The sequence below is a fragment of the Panulirus ornatus genome, chromosome 45 (assembly GCF_036320965.1).
Source record: "Panulirus ornatus isolate Po-2019 chromosome 45, ASM3632096v1, whole genome shotgun sequence".
Classification (NCBI taxonomy): domain Eukaryota; kingdom Metazoa; phylum Arthropoda; class Malacostraca; order Decapoda; family Palinuridae; genus Panulirus; species Panulirus ornatus.
The window spans coordinates 3,742,027-3,765,808 of NC_092268.1; the positions used below are offsets into that span (position 1 = coordinate 3,742,027).

A 23,782-nucleotide genomic window follows, 5' to 3' on the forward strand; every position below is an offset into this window, starting at 1 on the left:
CCTCTTTTAAATCTATATTACAGGTATGTCCTCCATATTAAAACAGCAAAAAGCTGAGCAGATCCTAACATCACCTGTGAGCAAGCCCCAAGATCACCAATCACAACTATCTGTTTTTTCATCCTTTGTTATGAAAAGGCAAATATCTTTTTCTCACCAGTTTTATCTTTCAAAGTGTGAGTTCACCAAACCAGTCTGATTAGTCCTCAGTAGTGGCAAAAAACTGTAAATTTCTTGTTACATGAACCAGAATATATATATATATATATATATATATATATATATATATATATATATATATATATATATATATATGAAGTCTGTTGGGGATGAGAGAGCTTGGGAAGTGAGTCAGTTGTTGTTCGCTGATGATACAGCGCTGGTGGCTGATTCATGTGAGAAACTGCAGAAGCTGGTGACTGAGTTTGGTAAAGTGTGTGGAAGAAGAAAGTTAAGAGTAAATGTGAATAAGAGCAAGGTTATTAGGTACAGTAGGGTTGAGGGTCAAGTCAATTGGGAGGTGAGTTTGAATGGAGAAAAACTGGAGGAAGTGAAGTGTTTTAGATATCTGGGAGTGGATCTGTCAGCGGATGGAACCATGGAAGCGGAAGTGGATCATAGGGTGGGGGAGGGGGCGAAAATTTTGGGAGCCTTGAAAAATGTGTGGAAGTCGAGAACATTATCTCGGAAAGCAAAAATGGGTATGTTTGAAGGAATAGTGGTTCCAACAATGTTGTATGGTTGCGAGGCGTGGGCTATGGATAGAGTTGTGCGCAGGAGGATGGATGTGCTGGAAATGAGATGTTTGAGGACAATGTGTGGTGTGAGGTGGTTTGATCGAGTAAGTAACGTAAGGGTAAGAGAGATGTGTGGAAATAAAAAGAGCGTGGTTGAGAGAGCAGAAGAGGGTGTTTTGAAATGGTTTGGGCACATGGAGAGAATGAGTGAGGAAAGATTGACCAAGAGGATATATGTGTCGGAGGTGGAGGGAACGAGGAGAAGAGGGAGACCAAATTGGAGGTGGAAAGATGGAGTGAAAAAGATTTTGTGTGATCGGGGCCTGAACATGCAGGAGGGTGAAAGGAGGGCAAGGAATAGAGTGAATTGGAGCGATGTGGTATACAGGGGTTGACGTGCTGTCAGTGGATTGAATCAAGGCATGTGAAGCGTCTGGGGTAAACCATGGAAAGCTGTGTAGGTATGTATATTTGCGTGTGTGGACGTGTGTATGTACGTGTGTATGGGGGTTGGGCCATTTCTTTCGTCTGTTTCCTCGCGCTACCTCGCAAACGCGGGAGACAGCGACAAAGTATAAAAAAAAAAAAAAAAAAAAAAAAAAAATATATATATATATATATATATATATATATATATATATATATATATATAAGCAATCATTAATATCTAAATTTCCATTTGCATCACTTACAATATATAGCTGCATTTATCAAGTTACACTGTGATGCCAAAGCTTGAAATTATGCTGGCTAAGGGCACTACACTGAAGAGTCCACATATCTAATTCACTCAAATATGCTTCCATTCTCTCATAAAAAAAACTGGTCACCAAGTTAGTCTAATACTCTATAAAATCTGTTTATTATATAAAATGAACATCGGTAGAAAAAAATCATGTAGACACTAAATAAAATAGGTTCTAGCAACAGGCCTGTTTTTCTGTAAAGTGAGAAAAGATTAGTGTGATGCAGTAACTAAATTCTACTGGGCATAGGGGAAAGGCGCTATGGCTTGCAACAAGAGGTGGTGCCATGAGTTGTAATGATACCAGTAGGTGGTGGTGAGACATAGCAAGAAGACCTGGGTCACTGAATGACAAAAATCAAACTGTTGCGATTAACACTTTTCTGTTTCCCATGGTAACCCCACACATCTTCATATGGTCACGTGATCCAACATATATTCCTGTGCATTCATTCTAGTGAGTAAACACTGTGACCTATACACAAAGCAAACTAAAATGCATCTCTTCTCATTCCTCCAAAACTTATTTCCATCTAATAACTCGTAACAGACACTCACAAAGACTCATCTCACTAATCTACATATCAACTATCTCAAACTCCAATCCCACTTCATTAAACTGGATCAAGTGCATTTAAGCATGTGCCTTTAGCAGGATTTAATTTTGCAAAACTAGGATTCTCAACCTTAATCTTGCACGGTGACAAAAGTCAGGGATGCTCAGATCCAAGGAGTAAAGTTGTTATCCCACCCTCCATTAATCACATAAAGAAAATTATAGTATGAGTAAAAGAGTTCTTACTAGTGTAAAGATTTCATTACCAAAAGCTTAAAAGTCAGTAAGTCTGTCTGTTCCTTTACTGATAAGAATAAAATGTCACTGGCTGTGTTTAAGACATGAGGCATACAGGATGGTAGGTGGAGAAAGTGCTGTGCTAAAGTCATAATTCAACATTTATGGGAGAAATAAGAAAGTGCTCTCTACATATCATATTTTGATAACTATGAGGAAGTGCTGAGGAATCAGATGAATTATGAAACTATTCAGTTCCAAAGGTTCATAGATGCTGCTTAACTTCTACCATTCACTACAGAATACTGTTCTTATGAAATAAAATATTCTGTTGCTTTTAAACACTGATAAAAATTAATCTGAATCTGAGATGATGTAACAACTATGAAGATGAAGCAAAGAAGAAATTGAGTGCCCGGTTGAGGTCATAATCAGCAGCCAAAGTCATCTCAACAAGTGTAGAGTGAGGAACCTGTTGACCCACTACTTCTCGCAGCTGCTGCACTACCATCTCCACTCTGCCATTGCTTCCCTCTAAACTTGACTCACCTCCATAGCCGTACTGCAATGCACAATGACCAACGATGAAAATTCCATTAGAATGATACATCACTCATCAAACAACAATGACTAAGTTATATTTCACTAATATAATGCTATTACCTGGTTTGTGTGTAATGACAATGCTCTCCACTTAACAAAACATCCCACTGTGTCAAGTGTTTGTTCCGCTTTGTGAATTTGAGTAACGAAAGTTATCTGGAATACTTGGGACCCAGCATCTCCACAATTTTCAAGTTTGCTGGTGACTAAAGAGTCTACCCTAACACTAAATAAAATTACCAGTGTTGTTTTGTTTACACAATTTCTTTTCATGATTTTATCCCTGGGGATAAGGGAGAAAGAATACTTCCTATGCACTCCCTGCATGTCGTAGAAGGCAACTACCAGGGGTAGGAGTAGGGGGGGACTGGAAATCCTCCCCTCCTGTTTTACTTTTCCAAAAAATGTACAGAGAAGGGGGTCAAGAGAGGATTTTACTCTTGGCCTCAGTTACATGTTCTTGATGCTATTTTGCTAGTGAGGGAAATCGTGAATATGAATAGGAAAAAAAAAATTGTGTAAATGTATGTAAATGTATATAGTTATATGAAACAAGGGTCAAAGAATCAAAATTGTAAAGTATCAATAAAACCTTCTTTACTTCTGGGAACTACCCTAATATGACCTTTACTCACTAATATTTACATGATGTATGCACACCAGCATGTTGACGTGCTGTTAATGGAATGAAACAGGGCATTTGAAGTATCCGGGGTAGCCACTGAGAGGTCTGTGGGGCTTAGTTGTGGTGAGAGCTTTGGTTTTGCTGTATTAAACGTGACAGCTAGAAAATGGATGTGAGCAGATGTGGCCTTTCTTTGTCTGTTCCAGGTACTACCTCACTAACACGTGAAACACCAATCAAGTACGAAAAGATGTACAAGGAAGTAACTACTATACTAATAAAACTGAAATAGAAAATAAACAATTAAAATATTTTCAATTCAGCCATCCAGAATATCTTCAAAGTCTCCTCTTCTAAACCAAAAAATGTAGATGAAGGCACGACAATTACATCAATAATAGGTTGCAGGTACTGACATCTGAGTAAGAATAAATAAATGCAAAGCCACAACAAGGTAGTCTGTGGAAGACAATGTGGAGATAACAAGAGATGCAGGGGTAATATCCAGAACTTTATGCACTGCAAGAATAGGTGGGAACCAACTGGAGGATTATCAGTGTTATTCCACAGACAATGTAAGTCCAGCTCATGCAAGTTTCATTACAATGCTGTCAATTTCAAAATCATTACATGCTGCTTCTTCAAATCATATATGAAGAAAGAACCCATACCACATAGCTCAGATCTTTTTCAATCTCCTCTAGACCTGCTCTCTATTTTACATGAATCTGTTGTCCCCCACAGCAGGTGCCATTTTGGCAATATCCTCATTTTTTCATGATTTATAGCAAAAGAGCAAAAACAATTAGACAAAAGAGAGTACATTGCTAAGGTACCACTGGCACATATAACAAGTAGGTTCTGCACAAAGGACCGAGAAAAACAATGGCAAACCAATATAGGCATTCACAGTGCTAGACAATGAAGTGGCAATGCCATGAAGTATGGCCAGGTATCCCAAACTTTAGGAACCTTGCCCAAGGAAAAGTAATACTCTGAAAAACTGACAGTTTTAGAGAGGTGCCAGCCCTCTGAATCAATTTATTGTAGCGCCTCCTACTTCATTAGACAGAAACAACCAGATATCAATCATACGCGAATGTGCATTAACTAATGTTCCATATACAAACACTCTGAAGTAGCAGGTCATCTTTAATGTCAGTCAACCCAAGATTCAACCAGAAATTAATCATATACGAATGTGCATTAACTAATGTTCCCTATACAAACACTCAGAACTTTAGTGTCAGTCAATCTAAGATTAAATAAAAACTACTTTGAAGCTATTCTCATAATGCTATGAAATGTTGCCAATTGTTTTCCAAAATTCACCAAGTTTATGAAAGAGTAATCTCATTTTGAGAAGTTAAATTTTTTTGTAAAGAATAATCATCTTCATATTAAATTACCTGTAGTCCTGGGATGAAACTAACTTGGTCATCTATCAGAGGGTCTGTGGATGATACCGAAAGGGGGCTGTCCTCACCTCCAGTTCCATCTCCCACCAGCATCTCCTCCCCTATAGCTCCACTAAACCACTTCCTGTTGAGTAAAATACATATGGAATTCAGTGATATGCAAACTCAGAACTGCTCATGAACCTATCTCTTTCTAAACCTGGTTCACCAAGGTGAATATCTTTCCTTCATTCATACTTCAACATTTCTTACAACTTAACTCCATCACTGTCTTGCCATCTGACTTGTGAATTCCACCTACAACTACTTTTACCAACTGATAGGAAATTGTTTTTCATCAAACATGATTTCATTTGCTTGGGGCCTAAACATGCAGGAAGGTAGATGGAGAATTACAGTAAAATTATCACTAAATGGCAAAACATCATGAGAAGGCTTTGGTTTAACTCCATTAAATGATTTCTTTGCCTTGTCATCAACTCAAAGTCTTAAATATGAGTGAGCCTTCAAATAAGAGAGACAACAACTCACCTGTGCTTGCCAAGAGCCATTGTGAGATGTTGCCGGAGATCCTCTGGAAGCTGACCTAAAGTCTCCCCTTCTAGAACCATGGCACTAACAACACAGTGACGTACACACACCTCCTGCAACAAAAACTCTTCTTAAAGCCTGGTATTTTGTAAACCATAACTATTGAAGATGGAAGGATGGAATGAAAAAAGTTTTGAGTGCTCAAGGCCTTAACACGCAGGAGGGTGTAAGAAATGCATAGAAGAGAGTGAACTGGAGTGATGTGGTATACAAGGAGCAATTTGCTGTCAATGGAGAAGCCAGTAACTTTATTCCATTCATACACCAGTCGTATAATGTCAAAGTGCTTCTTCAAATCTGTGTCATCGATCTGTGGTTTATATGCACTATACATGAAAGCTAGTAATGATGAGAGCGATTTATGTTATTTCTTCGCCTATTCTAAGCACTACCTCAGTAATGCATGAAACCAAACAAATATGAGAAAAAATGCAACATATGTTTTTTTCCTGCCCTAGGAGTCCCTGCAGGAGCCTCATGGAGATGAGGCTCCTGCAGCATTCAAGATGTAGGCCACATTTACAGATCGTAAAGTGCTGTGATGTGTGTGTTTCTATGTGCTGAGTGCAATGTAAATGAGTAGTAAGTGTTCGGAGCTGTCTCTATGGTGGCTGCAAGAAGGGAATGGAGGGTCTTGAGATATGGTGAAAGTGTTTGTAATGATGTAGTAATGGGTGATGTCACGAGCATAAGCAGGATAGTGTGCTGGATTTTAGGAAAGAGTTGGAACGTCGGCTGTTTGAAGCTTATCAGCTTATTTCAGTGTGTATGTGTTTTGTCAATGTTACATTTGTTGAGGGTGGGAAATCTGCAAGTAGACATTACTGAAGAATGAGGCCAGGGTAATTTTTTTTTTTTCTACTAGGAGGTTGGTAGTTAGTTATAGAGAGATCTAGTAGGAGTGCTATAATTTCTTTTTCATTCACAATACACAAATAAAGCGAACGCTAATAATAATTTCAAAGAACAAAGAACATACTTTGAGATGAGCAGCATTGCAGTGATGGGCAACAGTAAGTAATGGTACTACGGAGTCATAATCAACATGCTGTTCAAGACCAGACTCCACCAGTAGTTTCAGTGCATCTACCTGTAATGTATATCAGAATTATCAGAACATTTATCACAAGACACAATTCTTTAGTCATACTGTTAACTCAATAATATATCAAGAAGGTCCCTCAGAACGATTCTGAATGTTTGAATGTTCATGAATACTTCCCAGTTAACAGTTTTCAAATTCTAAAGAAAAGCTACATAAAATTTAGAAAAATATATGGTTACATAGAAATTTGAAGTATATGAATTACAATACCGAATGGGACTTCAAGGGGATATTTCATATCCATATATTTCCTAATAATTGCTATTGTTTTTAAAAAAGCTACTGGACTATTAGAAAAAGCTTACAACCAATGGTTCTTTGTTGTGCATTTAAGGAATTCATACATTTCTTCTATGTTTACTCAACAATCTGAATTTGATCAGAGGTATAGCAAAATTAGTGATTCATTCATTGTTAACAAACAAAATAAATACTTTCAACACTACTAGACATGGATCACAGTCATTGAGAAAACTAAGCACAAATAAATGTACACAAGACTATTTGTCTTGACAATCCAGTATCATAAAATGTGACACTTGCATTTTTCTATTTTAGTTAGTTTATCTGTACATTAGTCAGTCTGTCCTTGATTTCTCCTATATCTTTTTGGATATACATAACCTGGCACAAATGTCAGTGCTGATCACATCAGGAAATCTAACGTGTTCTGGATGCTGAATACAAGGAACTAAATCTTATGTCTTCCTTCACTTTTATTCTTGAAAGATACCTTGACAAAGTTGGAAATGAAGAAAATCTAACAAGCATTGTCAGAGTATCTCATGTTGCAGAATTCATAAAGATACATGAAGCTTAACTTGAGAAACTGATCTTTCAAGAACCTCCAGTTTTTAAAAGGACTAATGGAATCCCTAAAAATTATGTACGAGGGACATCACAGGAATCTGTGACAGTTAAAATCTGCCTATGGTGGGGAGGGTTGACTGTATCCAATCTACTGTATGGCTTCCCTGTGCTCCCCTTTGACTAAAACCTCTTAATATGTCACTCTTATACTTTATTCACATGAAAAAATTATCAACTCTACAACTGTATGCAGATACCAAAGCTGTCTAGTCTACGACATGATAACCCTTATGATCTTAAATCTTTCTGACCATGTAATGATATGCTGAAACTGAGGCAGTCCAACACCACTTATCACAAAGCAGCTGTCCACTCTCCCTTACTATTACATGCTAGTAATTAACTGTGATAAGATCTATCTAGAGCACATCTTTTTAATGACACTGGTTTTGGTCACAGACAGGAAGTCCTCTTTGTAGTCAGCCCTTCAATGAAATGCTATACATGGATAAACAGATATAAAAACACAGAGATGGTATTGGAGAAAATGAAAAACCTGGGCTTTAAAAAGGGGTATGTTGTAGCTGGTAGAATAGACATATGATAGTTAAAGAGTTCTGAATCTCAGCAGCATTGGAATGAAACAGACAAAACATTATCTCACTTTTGTGTTAACAATAAACAAGAAGTGACCATGCGACACAATAGCTTGTCAAGCATTACAGTCTAGCTATTTGCAGAGGCACACAACCTGCCAGTTCTTTTAAGATCAATTACATATGTGTGGTTTGAACTTCCCAAAATGTGAATGCACTACTCTATTCATAGGTAAATTAATCATTTGTATAATCAGAGCAACTCTCTTATTTTTCAGAGATTGACATGGCATGGGCAAGACATGTCCCAGTTAAAGTCCATATCAGGTGAAAGATATAAAGTGAGAGGAACAGACCAGAAATCAATCAAGGTTCTGCAATGGTTTGCAGACCTGACCATTAAAATACCAAGTTCATATGAAGAAAGTCAAAAGGAGGAGGCATCTTGATGGCCAACTCTTGAGTGGCTGTTCTTCACACAGAAACTGTGGGAAGCAGCAGCCAGCCATGTTCAGAAAAGAAGAATTTTCAGCGTCTGAAAAGGACTTCCAGTTTCTCAAAAAGAGAATTAGCCAATTGCATATTGTTCTGAGTTAATAATAATACAAAGTATGATTACTGCACTGAGTGACTGAATGGGAAATAGAATGACACTGTATTTTGGAGGGAATAAACTTAAATACATTAAAAATTCTATTATAAAAAATCCTTCTCAAATCTGATTCTATACGGGCAATTGTGATGAGACATGCTAAGCAAGAGAAAAAGACACAGATTTGAAAGAAATGAAAAAAGCAGTGCTGCCATCAGCATATGAGTGCAATTATTTACATGTTGAGGAAAGAAAATAATTGATAAAAAAGAAGAATATGGGAAACAGAATGGAGCCCAGAGGGACACTGCTGTTGACTGAGAAAGACAAGAAGGTTGATTCATCAATAAATACAGGGACAAAAGGTCACAAAGGAGGCTAGACAAGAGAATAGAGTGAAGAAAGCCAAAAAAGGGCCTTATAGATAACAATGCCACATCCTGTCAAAAGCTTTTGATCTATGAAGAGCCAAAGAACACGATTCTCAGAGTCTCAGAGGATGACCAGACATTAGTAAGATAAAAAAGGATACCACCGTTGGATCTCACCTTGCAAAAACCATAATGATGACCAGAAAGAAGACTTCAGTTTTCTTTAATGAGAACTGAAAAAAGATTTAAAGAATTTGTAAATAGTAAAAGTCAGATCAACAAGACAACAAATGGGAGGATCAATACAGTTGCCCTTTTATAGGATATGCTTTATGAAAGCATGTTTCCAAGATGAAGGGAAAGCTTTGGTTTTTAATCTAAAACCAAAAACTTACTCATTTACTGGCACAAGGTCAGAAGCACATTCCTTCAAAATTAAAGAAGGATGCCACATGGTCCATACAGCCTTACTCGTCCACAGCCACTCCTCCACAGCCAGAAAAGCTTTTAGAACTACACAAAAAAAATATGGGGAACGGCAAAGAATTAGAAAGAGGTGCAACGGGGGCTAAGAGAATGTTAAGAGTAGTCCAAGGTGGAGTTTGAGGAGAAAAAAGTAAGCCAAAAAGTTGTGTTTGTCATTAGGAAAGTCAGCTGTAGATCACTGGAATGGAAAAGTAGTACAACAGAACTGGTTAGAGATACTTTAGGTTAAAAACCAAAATGACTAACAAATAAAAAATAAAGAAAGGTTCCTACACTTCCTTTGGATAAATGAATGCTTTGCCTCTCAATTTATAGGCAATGATTCCATATGGAGATGAAAGTGGCATGCAAACTGGAGGAAGGAGAGTCTACTGATAATAACATTATTCAGTCCCACTTACCCCATAATGATCAGCTAATACCAGTAAGTCCACTAACTGGTCAGGAGGAAGACTGTTACATTCCACATGGCCTGCATACAGGAACCCCAGCAACAACTGAAATGTCTGGACACTGCATCCATGGACTACAATACATCTGGGGATATTCAAGAAGCCATGAAGTCAACCACCCTCTTTTGATAATTTTGGCAGATTTCATTAAATATGCCACACTAACACTGCTAACAAATCCATCTGATAACACTCAGTAAATTTAAAACATCTGTCTTGGTGAAGAATGACAAAGAACTATTTACATGAAAAATTTCATGGCTGTGCATACAACATAAATGACCTTCAAAAACAAAAAAATATATCATATGATGATGTGAAACTCCACTTTCTGACTTGCAGTCGAATGCAAGTGTGCCATATATGGTCTGGGGCTTTTAAAAATCCTACACATGGTAAGTAGAAGAGTAATAAATAGGAACAATTAGTGACTATCACTCAATGTGGAATATTACTCAATGTTTCCACATCCTTCACCTAAAGATTATCATGCTAGTATGTCAATAACCACCAGAATGTCAAGGAGGATAGTACATCATTTTTGAGCTACCAAGGCAGCATATAAAAAATGCATAAATAACGTATGAATTTTTTATAACATACAAAACTGTATATAAATAATGGAACACATATCACGGGAAACTGGAAAATTATGAAATAACCCATGTTGAAACGTGTGTACTTTCCAGCTTCACAAGGAACACATCATATCGCTAGCAGAGTTGCAGCCTGAATATTCATTTATATGGGATGCCCACTACACATGCAAGTAAAATCTTACCATATTCATGAATTTATCATATGTTTCAGAAGGAACACACTACTACATTTCATATCTAAATACTTTAAAAGGTTATTTTCTAAAGTGGAAAAGCTTTTTCATCTGTAGTTGCAAATCTGAAATTTTCATGCCTATTTTGAAATCACTTAAAATCTTTAATGGGTTAAAAGTATGCTATATACATGCCAAAAGTTAATTTTACATGTATTACAGAAAATTTCTTTTTTTCTTTCATACTATTCGCCATTTCCTGCGTTAGCAAGGTAGCGTTAAGAACAGAGGACTGGGCCTCTGAGGGAATATCCTCACCTGGCCTCGTTCTCCGTTCCTTCTTTTGGAAAATTAAAAAAAACGAGAGGGGAGGATTTCCAGCCCCCCGCTCCCTCCCCTTTTAGTCGCCTTCTACGACACGCAGGGAATACATGGGAAGTATTCTTTCTCCCCTATCCCCAGGGATATATTACAGAAAATATGATTGAAATTGTGATAAAGATGCTATCAATAATATATACAAATTGAAATTTACAATATTTTTCAGAAAAAATTATTTTGTATGAAATATACTCCAAGAGCAAAATAAATATTTCTTCACCTAGTTTTAAGTATTTTTTATTTTTTATTATACTTTGTCGCTGTCTCCCGCGTTTGCGAGGTAGTTTTAAGTATACTTTGTAACAAATATTTTGTCATGAACTATTTAGTGCAGACTTACACACCTAATAAAATTCAGGAATAATTAATTCTAAAGTTGGTAACATATCTTTTAATCTATCAAATATAAAAAGACAAAAAAGAAGAGCAGGTAGAAAGAATAAGGTTAATCTTCTGGAACCCAAACATTCTTAAGAGACAGGTAATCTTTGAGTAAGGTTAATGTACTTATGCATCAAGAAAACATACAAACATCTATACCTATTGATGTCTATCTACAGAACTGGTGAAACATATTCTGTGCACTTGTCTGTAAACTGAGAAACTGCCAAACAAGTTGCCAAAAGGCTATAATATCAGACTGCAAATGCAAACAAAATAATTTCCCACACAAGAGTGCAACCTAAGATGACAATGCATAATGTAAACAAGAGAATTTCAAGAGTAAAGATTTGCATAGCTACCAGCTTTTACAAGTTATTCTGTATCAGGATTGCCACTCCGTAATCTTACCTGTCAATGGCTTCCCGCATGCCAGATAGAAGGGCTCGTCTGAACCACTCACATCTTGCTGCTACAACTACTCGGTGAGCCTGGAGCTCTACACCCTCCCAGTTCAATTGGCTCTTGTGATCTGGGGTCGTCCCAAGAAGTTCTTCATCCCTGCTCTCTAAACTAAGGGATTTGGAAATCTCGCCATCCTCTTTGGTGACACTTGGAGTCTTTGTAAGTCTCGGTTTCCTCTGAGTCTCTAAGCTTTGAGATTTAGTCAGTTTTACATTCTCCACATTCTGCATTTCACACATTTTCTGTCTCTCCACACCATATGCAGTGTTTGCTTTATTTGTTTCACCTATCAGAATTTTGTAATGAGTTTCTTCACCAGATAAGGCTACTTTTGATTTGTCACTATCACTACTAACATCTTTCTCAGATCTTTCCCCAGCTTTTTTCTCTTTATCAGTCACTGTTTCTGAGCTTTTTCTCTTAACTTCATGTCCCCTTTTGTCTCTGTTTTCCTCTAACTCATTCCTCAGCACAACACCTTGGTCTACTGAGACATCATAACTAACCCTATTTCTAGATCTTATTAAATGATTATCAGCATCCTTGCATCTACAAGGGTCCCCAGAGCCACCAACACCTTCAAAATGTTCTCTGTTCAGGGACATTCTATGTCTAAACTTACAGGAAAGATCCATATCAATAGAAGTTTTATCACAATCTGCTTGTATTACAGTTTTATTTCTTGCTTCATCTACACCTGAGTTTAGACTCTTACACTTTGCACTTATTTCAATACTTTCAACTTCATCAACAATAGACTTAACTTTATCATCACATTTAACACCACCATCACTTGGCTCTGTAATATCACATTCACCCTCCTTTGAATTTCTGGTTGCAAACTTGAAATCTGCAATCTGATGTTGGTTCTGGTCCTTAGACACAAATGAACTACCAGTCACTAAAACATTATTATCAGAGCATGTCACAGCATCACAGTCAAGACTATATGCCTGAGAAGGCATTGCCATTCGTACGGACGGACGGTCTAGGCTCAGGGATTTTTTCACTTTACGAACAACTGTTGAAGATACCTTGGGCACTGAAGAAGCCATTGTCCCAGGTTGCTGCTGTTGCAGCTCAGACCATTCTGATCTGGACTCTTTAACAGATTCTTTGTTTGCACTCTGACTAGCTTCATGGCCTTCCATCACATTTAATTCTTCCTGGCTCGATGTTGGAGATGCCTCATCATCTGCAAGATGAGCATAATCTGATATGTCACTTTACTAAGTTTGGTGTATGTAAAATACAAAAAATCCTGCAAAATACAAACCTGCAAAAAGTACAGTCTTCCATACCTATTAACAAGAAAACATTTAGCATCATTTACACATGGTAAATCTAAAGGAAACACAAAGGCTGCATTCTTACCATCCATCTCCAAGATCTGAGTACAAAAAACATTATGGACACAAAGCCTGAAGGTAACATTCTGACTATCTATCCCAACAAGAAAATAAAGAAAACATGGATACAACAACATAAGGGCAACACTCTGACTTCCTATTTCTAAGAGGTGGGCACAGTAAACAGTGAGAATACAAAAGGAAAGGGGCTGTTATGTAGACAGAATACAGGGAGCACTATAATATCCAACTCTATGAGATAAATACATTTAACATGGGAGATACAACAGCACAAGAGTAATAAACTTGATTACCTACCAACAAGACCAAGGAACAGGAAACAATTCAGAGAGCAGAACAAACATCCTAACTACCCATACATAGGAACTGAATAGAAATGTATGGGATTCAATAACACCAAGGCAATAGCCTGAATGGGTACAAAGAGCAAGGAAACAAGAGCACCCAGGCAACTCCCTTCACAAACATTTAAGGAGCAGGGTACTGTCAATGGAAAATGAATGTTAGGATTTACTTTGAAAGGCTGTTTCTAAAGGCTGGGTTCATTCTTGCAGTTAAGCAGAATAGGTAAGATATTCCTTGCTAAGGTATCCTAATGTCTCACTGTTTGCCATGTCAGTGCCCCTGATCAGCTGATATCCTTTATGTCTGTGGATTACACGGTCTTCATCATTCACTATTTATTACACAATTTTCGATTGTAAGCCATGGTATCCAAAGCAGTTTCTCTGAAATATGGCCTCAATTACATCATCCATTCTCTAACTGTCATTTATAATGCATCAAAACCACAAAACCCCATCCAAAACTAGGCCTCAACAGACCTTTGCACAATTTCCCCAAGCCACTTCAGATGTCCTCGTTCAGTCCATGGATCACAAATTACCTTCTGCATACCATACTGCTCCAAATCATTTGATCCTGGGCACGTCTCACACCCTGCCATATGTTCAAACTTGAGTCACTCAAAACCTTATTCACCCCATCCTTCCATCTCCTTTCAGTCTCCTTCTATCCTCTGTGTCAACTTCTCCTCACTCATTCTCTCTTTATGTCCAAACAATTTAGTTCACCCTCTTTAGCTCTCTCAACCATACTCTTCTCATTACCACACATCTCTCTTATGCTACCCTGTCTAACTTGATCAACTCTCCTCACACCACATACTGTCCTCAATCATTTCATTTCCAACACATTCACCCTCCTCCTTGCATTCTCATCTAAAGCATCTATGCAATGCCATTGGGGCTACTATACCCCTAAACATACCCATCCTTGCTCTCTGTTTTCAAACATTCCTCAGTGCTCCCTTACCAACCCTATTACTTACTTAAGTTCCCATTTGCTACCATGTCCACTCCTAGGTATCTAAAATATTTCACTTCCTCCAAGTTTTCTCTATTCATACCCCAACTACCCTGTTTCTCCAAACTGCTCAACCTAATAAGCTTGTTTTTTTATCACATTTACCATCAACTTTCTCTTTTCATACATTCTACCAAACTCAAACACCAGCTTCAGCAGTTTCCAACTTGAATCTGCCACCAATGTCACGTCATCAGCAAACAGCAAGTGATTAAACTCCCAAGCACTCCAACCTCCATTGGAGTACATATATGTCCCACTTTCCAAGAGCCATGTATTTACTGTCCTCCCCACTCTATCCATAAACAGATTAAACAGAAATGGTGACATCACACACCCATTCTTCAGACACATTTTTGCAGAGAAACACTCCCCCTCCTCTACCTTATCACTCACATACCTCTTAATCTCTAGACAAAGCCACCTCACTGTCTCTAATGGCTTTCCTTCCACAATATATATACTCATAACACCTTCCATAAAGCAACCTATCAACCTTCCCATATGCTTTCTCCAGATCCATAAATGCTACATACTAATCTTCTGTTTCTAAGAATTTCACACACACATATGCTTTCTCCAGATCCATAAATGCTACATACTAATCTTCTGTTTCTAAGTATTTCTCACACACATACCATATGTTTTCTCCACATCCATTAATGCCATATATATGTATATGTCTGTGTGTGTATATATACATATACACTGAGATGTATAGGTATGTATATGTGCATGTGTAGATGCGTATGTATATACATGTGTATGTGGGTGGGTTGGGCCATTCTTTCGTCTGTTTCCTTGTGCTTCCTTGCTAACGCGGGAAACAGCGACAAAGTATAATAAATATAATAATAACTAAACCATCTGTTTCTAAGTATTTCTCACATACATTTTTTAAAGCAAACACATGATTTATACATCCTCTACCACTCCTGAAACTACATTGTCCATCCAAAATGCTCTGAACATGCCTTCACCCTCTTAATCATCATCATCCCATACATATTACCAGATACACTCAACAACTTATAACTCTGTAGTCCGAGCACTCATCCGTGTCCCCATTGTCTTTATACGATGGCACTATACAAGCATTCCACAAACCTCAGACACCTCACCATGATCAATAAATACATAGAAAATCTTAACTACTCAATCAATAATACAGTCACCCCCTTTCTTAAGAAATTAAACAGTAATACCCTTCCATCTAGCTGCCCTGCCACCTTTCATCTTACACAAGGCTTTTACTACCTGCCCTCTTTTCATCAAACCATTTGCCATGACTCACTTAGCATATCTCCCCAACCCAAAATCCCTACTTCTGGCACCAAAGTACTCACTCCATAGCCTCTTCAACCTATCTCTGCCTTTTCCCATTTCTCCATTTGCCCCTTTCACTGATGCTTCCATTTGTTCACTTGATTTTCTCACTACTAACCATCTTCTAAAACAATTTCTTATACTCCTTCCCTATAGATCACACCCATACACTTCTCTTTCCTTTTTCACTTGGAAATTAAATTCCATCACTACCTACAGTTTCTTCCATCATACTTACAAGAGAAAATAAATAGTATATACTGGTGCTAATTTTACATGCAAACATAATGTCTGAAGCAGCATTTCAAGAAGAGACCTATTAAAATATGAGTAAGAAAATAAATAATAAAATCAGAAAATATACACACTTGACAAGCATAATACTGTGAGCACAATAAATTGGATCTAACCTGCTGGTGGAACAACCACAAAGGTCATGTCACTTAACAATGGAGTGGTTAACAGCCGAGCAACATTGATAGCCAAAGGATTGCTACGTGATGGAGGTGGCTCACACACCCGTCTCACCAAACTCAGCTGTAAGACATAATGCAGATACAATACTTATGATATACTATAAGAATTTCTGCATTTTAGCAAACACATGAACTTTCATTACAATGCTTTCAATATCACATATGAGAAAACAGTTATGATACATAAAAATAGATACCATAGAAGAAAGAATGGAGATAAGATGTACAAAGACTGCTTATGTATATAATCATCATTTAGCAATTATGTTTTTGCTTATCATTTGGGAGAGAGTTTTAATCTCTTGGGGCCCCATCTCTTGAACTGCTTCACAAATCTTTTAAAACTTTCCCTATCTTATGCTGTTCATTCCTTGCCCTCACTCATAACTTTCATTTGCTGGCTAGCTGTAATACCTCCTATACCTTCTCCACAGTACATCCCATGTTCTCTGGCTTTTCGGCATCTTTAATTTCACCACATCCTACCAACCCATCTTTTTTCAACCCTGGAGACAGGTGAGAAAGGCTACTACATACACATCACCTACATATTGTAGAAAATTACTAGGCATGATGCAGTGGGGCAGTGAAATCCTTCCCTCTTGTATCATTACTGGATATAAGATTTAAGTGTACTTACACTTCTTTTACAAATGTAACAGGCATATCCTTTTATATGAATTAGCCATAACAAAAATAGTTATCTTAAAAGAGATTTTTGCCATTGCTGTTTAACTTTCCTGGCCAAAATGTGTAGTGTATGGTGACCTAGATATCTGGGAAGAATTCTGCAGTCTTACAACATGAAATATCAAATGTAGCTTTTTGAGTAATAGACTAAAATTTTTCTTGGTATTTACGGAGCTATTTCAAATAATAGAAGAGCATACCTGACAGGGTGACTCAGAGTGCTCATCATGGAGTGTAATTATATCAAGAAGGGAAGAACGATGATGATGGCTACCACTGCCTGAACTATCTGAGGAATTAGAATTACTGCGTGATCCAGAATTCATCAGTACTTCCATATCACCTTGGGAATTTGAGTCAGCTGCTGCTGATGGCCCAAATTCTGAAGAAAAAAAATACTCTTATTAAAAGGGCCACTTAAGAGAAAAAAATACATGTATAGTATAATGCAACATATTTAAAAACACATCTTATCCAAGCTATAATGCATTATTTTTATAAAAAAGAAACAATCAGGTACTTCTTCAATGGAGATTGTTATTAAGCTCTGATCTAATCACTCCTTACATATAAGTTCTTCCTGTTCATCTCTAACTTTACCACAAGTAATCTTATCCATCCAGAGTATTCCTATGCTGCCATAAACTGAATCTCCACCATGAAACAATCTACCAACTCTATCTCTTTATCATTCATATTCCTGCATCCACTAAATTCATACATTCAGCTCTTTCTGCTAGAGACACTTCAGGGGAGGTTTTGTTTTTCTAATCATCACATATCTCATTTCAACACTGCCTCTTGTCTGGTATGTTGCTATTTTGTAACATATTATACTAAGAATATATTTGTGGCCTTAGTTCTTTCAAGACACCTTTTCATTCTTCTTACTCGCTTATAACTAAATATGTGGTACGGTTCAGATGACCTGTTTTCTGTAAAAGGTACATTATTCACCTCCCTGTTTATATTCAAAGGAGACGTCCCACTTATGTTTTAGTACTTTGTCATGTGTCGGAACTATTAACACATCAAACATACCCATTTTTGCTCTCAAAGATAATGAACTTTCTTTTCAAATTCTTCAATGCACCCAGGTACTTATTCCCCTCACAAGCCTATGCCTCACTTCAGCTTCCATGGTACCAGTTGCCATACACCATGGGAATATCAAAATGAATTATATCTTATTTGGCAATTACATCTACAAATATATCAACAATGAAATCAAATCCACATGTGTCTCCAGTAATGCCAGTAGCCAAAGCATTTTGGTTGATTGTTTAGCTCAGGAAAAACAATAGTATCCATAAAATGCTAATGATTAAAATTTCTTGTTTATACCTTGTGCTTTTGGATCTTCTGGAGATGGTGATTCCCCTGATGAGGGATGCTGTGATGGGGCAAGGAGACCAAGGTGCTGCAGAGAGGTGGTAAAGGCTGGGTGGCCAACTCGCTCCACCAACTCCAACACTAAGGCCTCAACCACTCCACGGTGTTCAACAAGACGCTCTACAATACTGCCCTGAAACAATTAAGGAAATATAAAGTGTAATGGAATGACACATAAGTAAAAAAAAACACATTTCAAGAAAGATCTTCGATAGAATGCAGGCAAATCACTGCTTCCCCCTCCCCTACCTGACATAATTTCTGAATTTTCCTACAATAAAAGCTGGGAAAATACAGAATCTTCCCCATTTCACAGAAGGACTGCCTCAACAAAGGTGAAAGTTCAGACTACTGAGCTATTAGTTTGTTGAGGAAACCTGGTAAGTTGTATAAAGGACTGGTGATTAAGAGAGTGAAGGCGTGTACATAGTATCAGACTGGAGAGCATTAATGTGATTTCACAATAGGTAAAGGATATGTGGATCAGGTGTTTATATTAAAGATTGTGTGCGAGAAACTCTTAGAAAAACAGGTTTGCATGTGGCATTTACGGATCTGGAGAAAACATATGACAGAGTTGATAGAGGTGCTTTGTGGAGGGTTTTAAGGGTAAACAGAGGGAAAGGAAAGCTACCAAAACCAATACAAAGTTTTATCAAGACTGTATGACATGAGTGCATGTAGGAACGTGGTTTTAGATGAAGCTTGGTCTGCAGTAGGGGTGTGTGATGTCACCATGGCTGTTTAATCTGGGGTGATGAGGGAGGTAAACAAAAAGGTCGTGGAGAGAAGGTTGAGTATGCAGTCTGTCGGGGTTGAGAGAGCCTGATGACACAGCACTGGTGATACAATCAAGTGAAAAACTGCAGAAATTGGTGTCTGAGTTTGGTAGAATGTGCAACAGGAAGAAACTGAGAGTAAATATGAATAAAATAAATGCTGTTAAATTTAGCAGTACAAAGAAACAAATTAGTGATTTTGAATGGAAAATTCTGGAGGAAGTGAACTGCTTACGTACCTGGGAGTGGACATTTAAGTGAATGGAACCATGGTTGCAGAAGTGAGCCAGAGGGTGGGTGAGGGGGGGGTGAAGCTTCTGAGAGCACTGAGATATGTGTCAAAAGAGAGGATGTTACCTGGGAGGGTGAAAATGGGTATGTTTGAAGGTATAGTAGTCCCAGCAATGTATAGCATGAGTTACAGATGAGGATGTGCAGAGGAGGGTGGGTTCGTTGGAAATGAAATGTTTGAGGACAATATGTCATGTGAAGTGGTCTGATCAAGTAAGTAAAAAGAGGGCAGGAAAGAGTTGTGTTAATAAGAAAAGTATGGTTAAGAGAGCTAAACAGGGTGTGCTGAAATGGTTTGGACAGTAGGAGAAAATGAGTGAGAGGTTGACAAAGAAGACACATGTATCAAAAGTGGAAGGGACAAGGAGAAGGGGGGACCAAATTAGAAATGGAAGGATGGAGTGAAAAGATTTTGAGTGCTCAGGGCCTGAACATGCAGGAGAGTGAATAGCATGCATAGGATAAATTGAATTGGAGAAATGTGGGAAATAGAGAGTGATGTGCTGTCAACAGACTGAACTTGGGCACATCCAGCACCCACAGAAAGATCTGTAAGGCCTGGTTGAGGTCAGGAGACTGTGGTTTTGATGCATTACACTAGACAGCTATTGAATATATAAATTCAGTAACAAGGAAAAGATGGATTCCTTTAAGGTGAGTAGTTCTTTAATGAGATTCTACTCCAATGATACAAACTCTAAGAGGGTGAATCTTCCATTGCAAGAGTAACTAAAAGCAGATAGACAGTAGAAAAGCCAATAATAATATATATGAAAATATACATCAAAAGAGATTAGACACTGAAAACCAAATGCCAAAAAAATCATAACCCATAAATCACATTACAATACAAATGAAACTCACCACTTTTGAGGTTGCTCCCTTGAACACAAACTTAAACTCAGACCATTCCAGCATATCTTCTAAAGCTGCTGCAGCTTCTTCAAGCCTTAATGTTAAAATAGGAAGTTCCTCAGTGAAGTGTTCAATGATGCGTGCAACTCCCCGCACCCTTGCTCCTCCTACCATCTCTTTAAATTGCTCTCTTTTGTGAACAAGTGAATTAAGGAAAGAAGTTAAATTCTCTTGAAGTATGCGCAATTTTTGCAGCTCACGAAGGTGTAGATCCTGTTAAAAAATCAAAGGTAAAACACTTACTGAGTGTTCTGCAAAAGTGCAGTAGAACAATCTACAAACACTTACAATAAAGCAAGCTCATTCTTGAAACTATGGATACATCAGGGTTTTGCTTATTCTGCTGTTCCATTTTACTCTGAAAGAAATCAGAATTTCCAACTCAAATCCCACAGGAAACAGCAATCCTGCCCTCTACTTCAGCGAGGTAGCACCAAGAAAACAGACAAAAAAGGCCACATTCATTAACACTGTCTCTAGCTGTCATCATTAACAATATCACAATTTTAAAAAAAATGAAATAACTTAAAACATCTGACTATGGAATGATTTACTGAATTAAAAGGAATTTCAATAATATGGGCAACCAATTGTTAAGGGAAAAAATTAAGAAAAATAGAAGTTTTCTAGGAAAACTGATGAGCCATTCATTTCATAAAACAGACTTTTATTGTTTTGGATGCAATTACTGTGATTAACTTTTGGATCACCTGACCAACAGTGAAGAAATAGAACAAGGAAAACCTGAACTATTTAAAACTTTCAGTTTAATCAACTTTCAATGTGTGCTCCCAAAATCACCATCGATTAATTAATAGAAGAATATAAAATTTTCAATTCTCTTTGTTTTTCCTTTTCTAAATCAATTTCAGCTTAAATTTCACATTCATAAAACAGAAAAGCAAAGATATAGTAAAACACCATGTAAATTACATTAGCAAAAATTGCTCATACATTTCAAATGTAACATTCACCTATGTCACAAACAATGATGAGAAATGAAGACTGATAGTAATTCACTCCAGAAACATGAAATTGAATTGTAAAAGTAAATTCAACAACTCTATAGAAATAATGCTGCATACGTTACTTCAAGCTAACTGGAAAGTTACCAAATATCACAAAATCATTTACAGCCATGGGGTAAGTTCAAATTTTGTAGCCAAGGGTTATAAATGTTAATTAAGATATGTACAAATTAAAAAGCAAAGAAATTAAAACTATATTACTTAATAATCTTTATCACTGAAGGACCTTCTATGCACAACTTACATTTCTGAGTGATTTGGCTAGAAGATGTGTAGGTGAATGTGTAGACTCTAAAGATGCAGATGATGCCTGAATTATGTGTTCTAAACTTGTTCTCAGTGATCCTACATCAACACAAACAGTTTGAAGAACTGAGTTAATCTGAAAACAGAAACATTTCCACTATAACATAGTTAAAACACTGGATTTAATGTCACTGATTGAATCTGTATAAAACTGTTCCATGAACACCTACTGAAACGAGTATTTCTCCCTAAAAATATGAAAAAAATGGAGTTCACTAGTTGTGGAGACTCTATTGTCATGGCCATCCCTGTGAGGGAGTTCCAGTTGGAACAGATGTCAAAGATAAAAATAGATAGAATATAAGAAATCTATGTGTTAATCTGAACTTTACTGAAATCAAATCATTACTGAGTATACAACATATGGAGACAGCATTCTCTTTTGAAAAGTGATGGATCATGAAAAAAGTTATAAAACTAAGTTTAAACAAAGCTGAAAGTTGTAATAGATATAATTCTAGAAGTAAACATGGATGTATAAAAAACTAAATGAATCTTCCCTAGCACCTTTAGTGTCATTTTTTTCCTTTAGAATCTTATATGTCCAAAAGATTACTTTAATTTCCTTTTTATAATTGTATATTCTACAACAGTTTTAATTCTCCACTTCACTGCATCATCTTTATATGTAACAAATATCTATGAAAAGTAACATCATACCTTGTATTCACTAAATGCCTCTATCATCATTTTCATCATTCTCCCAAACAAATGTGATTTCTACCAATGCTTCCCATCTCACCACTTAGAACACCTACTGGCATCCCCTTTTACCAATGAATATACTCATAAAAAAGACAAAATTTTATAAAGTAAACCTGAATATAAATACACAAAATACAAGGAGTAGCGAAGTTCCACATCAGTATAGGTCAACAGAAGTCAATAATCTTTTGAATCAGCACTGATACAATACCTCTGGAACAAGCTGTTGTGCCAGCTGCTGGCGAGTGTGGTGGTTGAGGGCAGCAAGAGATGCACGGACATTAGACAAAAGTCGCACCACTTTTGCCAATAGGGGTGGCAGCTGTGATCGAGTGTACCGCATTACTTCATGTTGTTCGGCTTGGGTAAGTCTCCATCCACAGTGTTCAAACTCCTGGCTTAACTCAACCACTTTCACCACACCTAAAACAATGTAGCATTGGATTAACTATTTTACCATAACTGAAACAAGGTGCTACTGGATTTCTAAAAGATTCTTTAAAAGGCCTATAACAGAATTATTACAAAAATACATTATAATCTACTCAGTAAGCTAGTAATCTTAAAACTGTAATGTACAAGATATGTAATTATCAATATGGACTAGGTCCTTAATTGCAATGATCCATACATATATTGAGAACAATGTCTTACCAATGGCCATTTGCCTCAGAGCAGCTTTGAGGACTGTGATGAGGTGGGCAGGACTAGTCACTGCTGGGTCACTGGGATTGAAGAGTTGGACCATAACCTCAACACACTCCTGGACTTCCTGCATCAGAGATACTAATCCTGCAGAATAAACCAAAGGATGTTTTGGCTCAGGATTATATACTGCACAACTATATGAAGACACACAAAGCTCAGCATGTAATAATGTGGTAACAGCAACAAACATTAAATTTCAACATGGATGTTAGAAAGAGATGAAAAATTTAAAAACCTAAACATCTGCAACTACAACACCACATCTGACTCTCAAATATTATACATTTTGGATATATTGTACTAACAGACCATTTTCAACTTTTAAAATTAGTTAACATATAAGTAATAAACTTACTAATTTTTTAACTTCTCATTGTGTTCATGCATGAACATGAGTTGACTTACATGTTATATCATTCTATATATATATTTATATATTCATTTATTTATTTTCCTTTGTCGCTGTCTCCCGAGATAGCGAGGTAGCGCAAGGAAACAAGACATATAT

The 23,782-nt window shown here is 37.1% G+C and overlaps 1 protein-coding gene across 1 annotated transcript in view; it reads right to left on the reverse strand.

Annotated features, from left to right (window-relative positions):
- Positions 1 to 1,000: 1,000 nt before the first annotated feature.
- The window catches only part of LOC139762835 (uncharacterized), a 33,085-nt gene continuing 10,303 nt past the window's right edge, over positions 1,001 to 23,782 (reverse strand). Inside the window, exons 7-19 of the mRNA XM_071687989.1 lie at positions 23,221 to 23,358; positions 22,778 to 22,989; positions 21,800 to 21,937; positions 20,477 to 20,740; positions 18,495 to 18,675; positions 17,351 to 17,532; positions 16,395 to 16,521; positions 11,870 to 13,118; positions 9,874 to 10,009; positions 6,492 to 6,602; positions 5,453 to 5,565; positions 4,913 to 5,045; positions 1,001 to 2,837 (exon numbers count right to left, since the gene is read on the reverse strand). Coding sequence (XP_071544090.1) covers positions 2,658 to 2,837; positions 4,913 to 5,045; positions 5,453 to 5,565; positions 6,492 to 6,602; positions 9,874 to 10,009; positions 11,870 to 13,118; positions 16,395 to 16,521; positions 17,351 to 17,532; positions 18,495 to 18,675; positions 20,477 to 20,740; positions 21,800 to 21,937; positions 22,778 to 22,989; positions 23,221 to 23,358 — 3,164 coding nt within the window. The 3' untranslated portion in view covers positions 1,001 to 2,657. The remainder of the gene's footprint in view (positions 2,838 to 4,912; positions 5,046 to 5,452; positions 5,566 to 6,491; positions 6,603 to 9,873; positions 10,010 to 11,869; positions 13,119 to 16,394; positions 16,522 to 17,350; positions 17,533 to 18,494; positions 18,676 to 20,476; positions 20,741 to 21,799; positions 21,938 to 22,777; positions 22,990 to 23,220; positions 23,359 to 23,782) is intronic.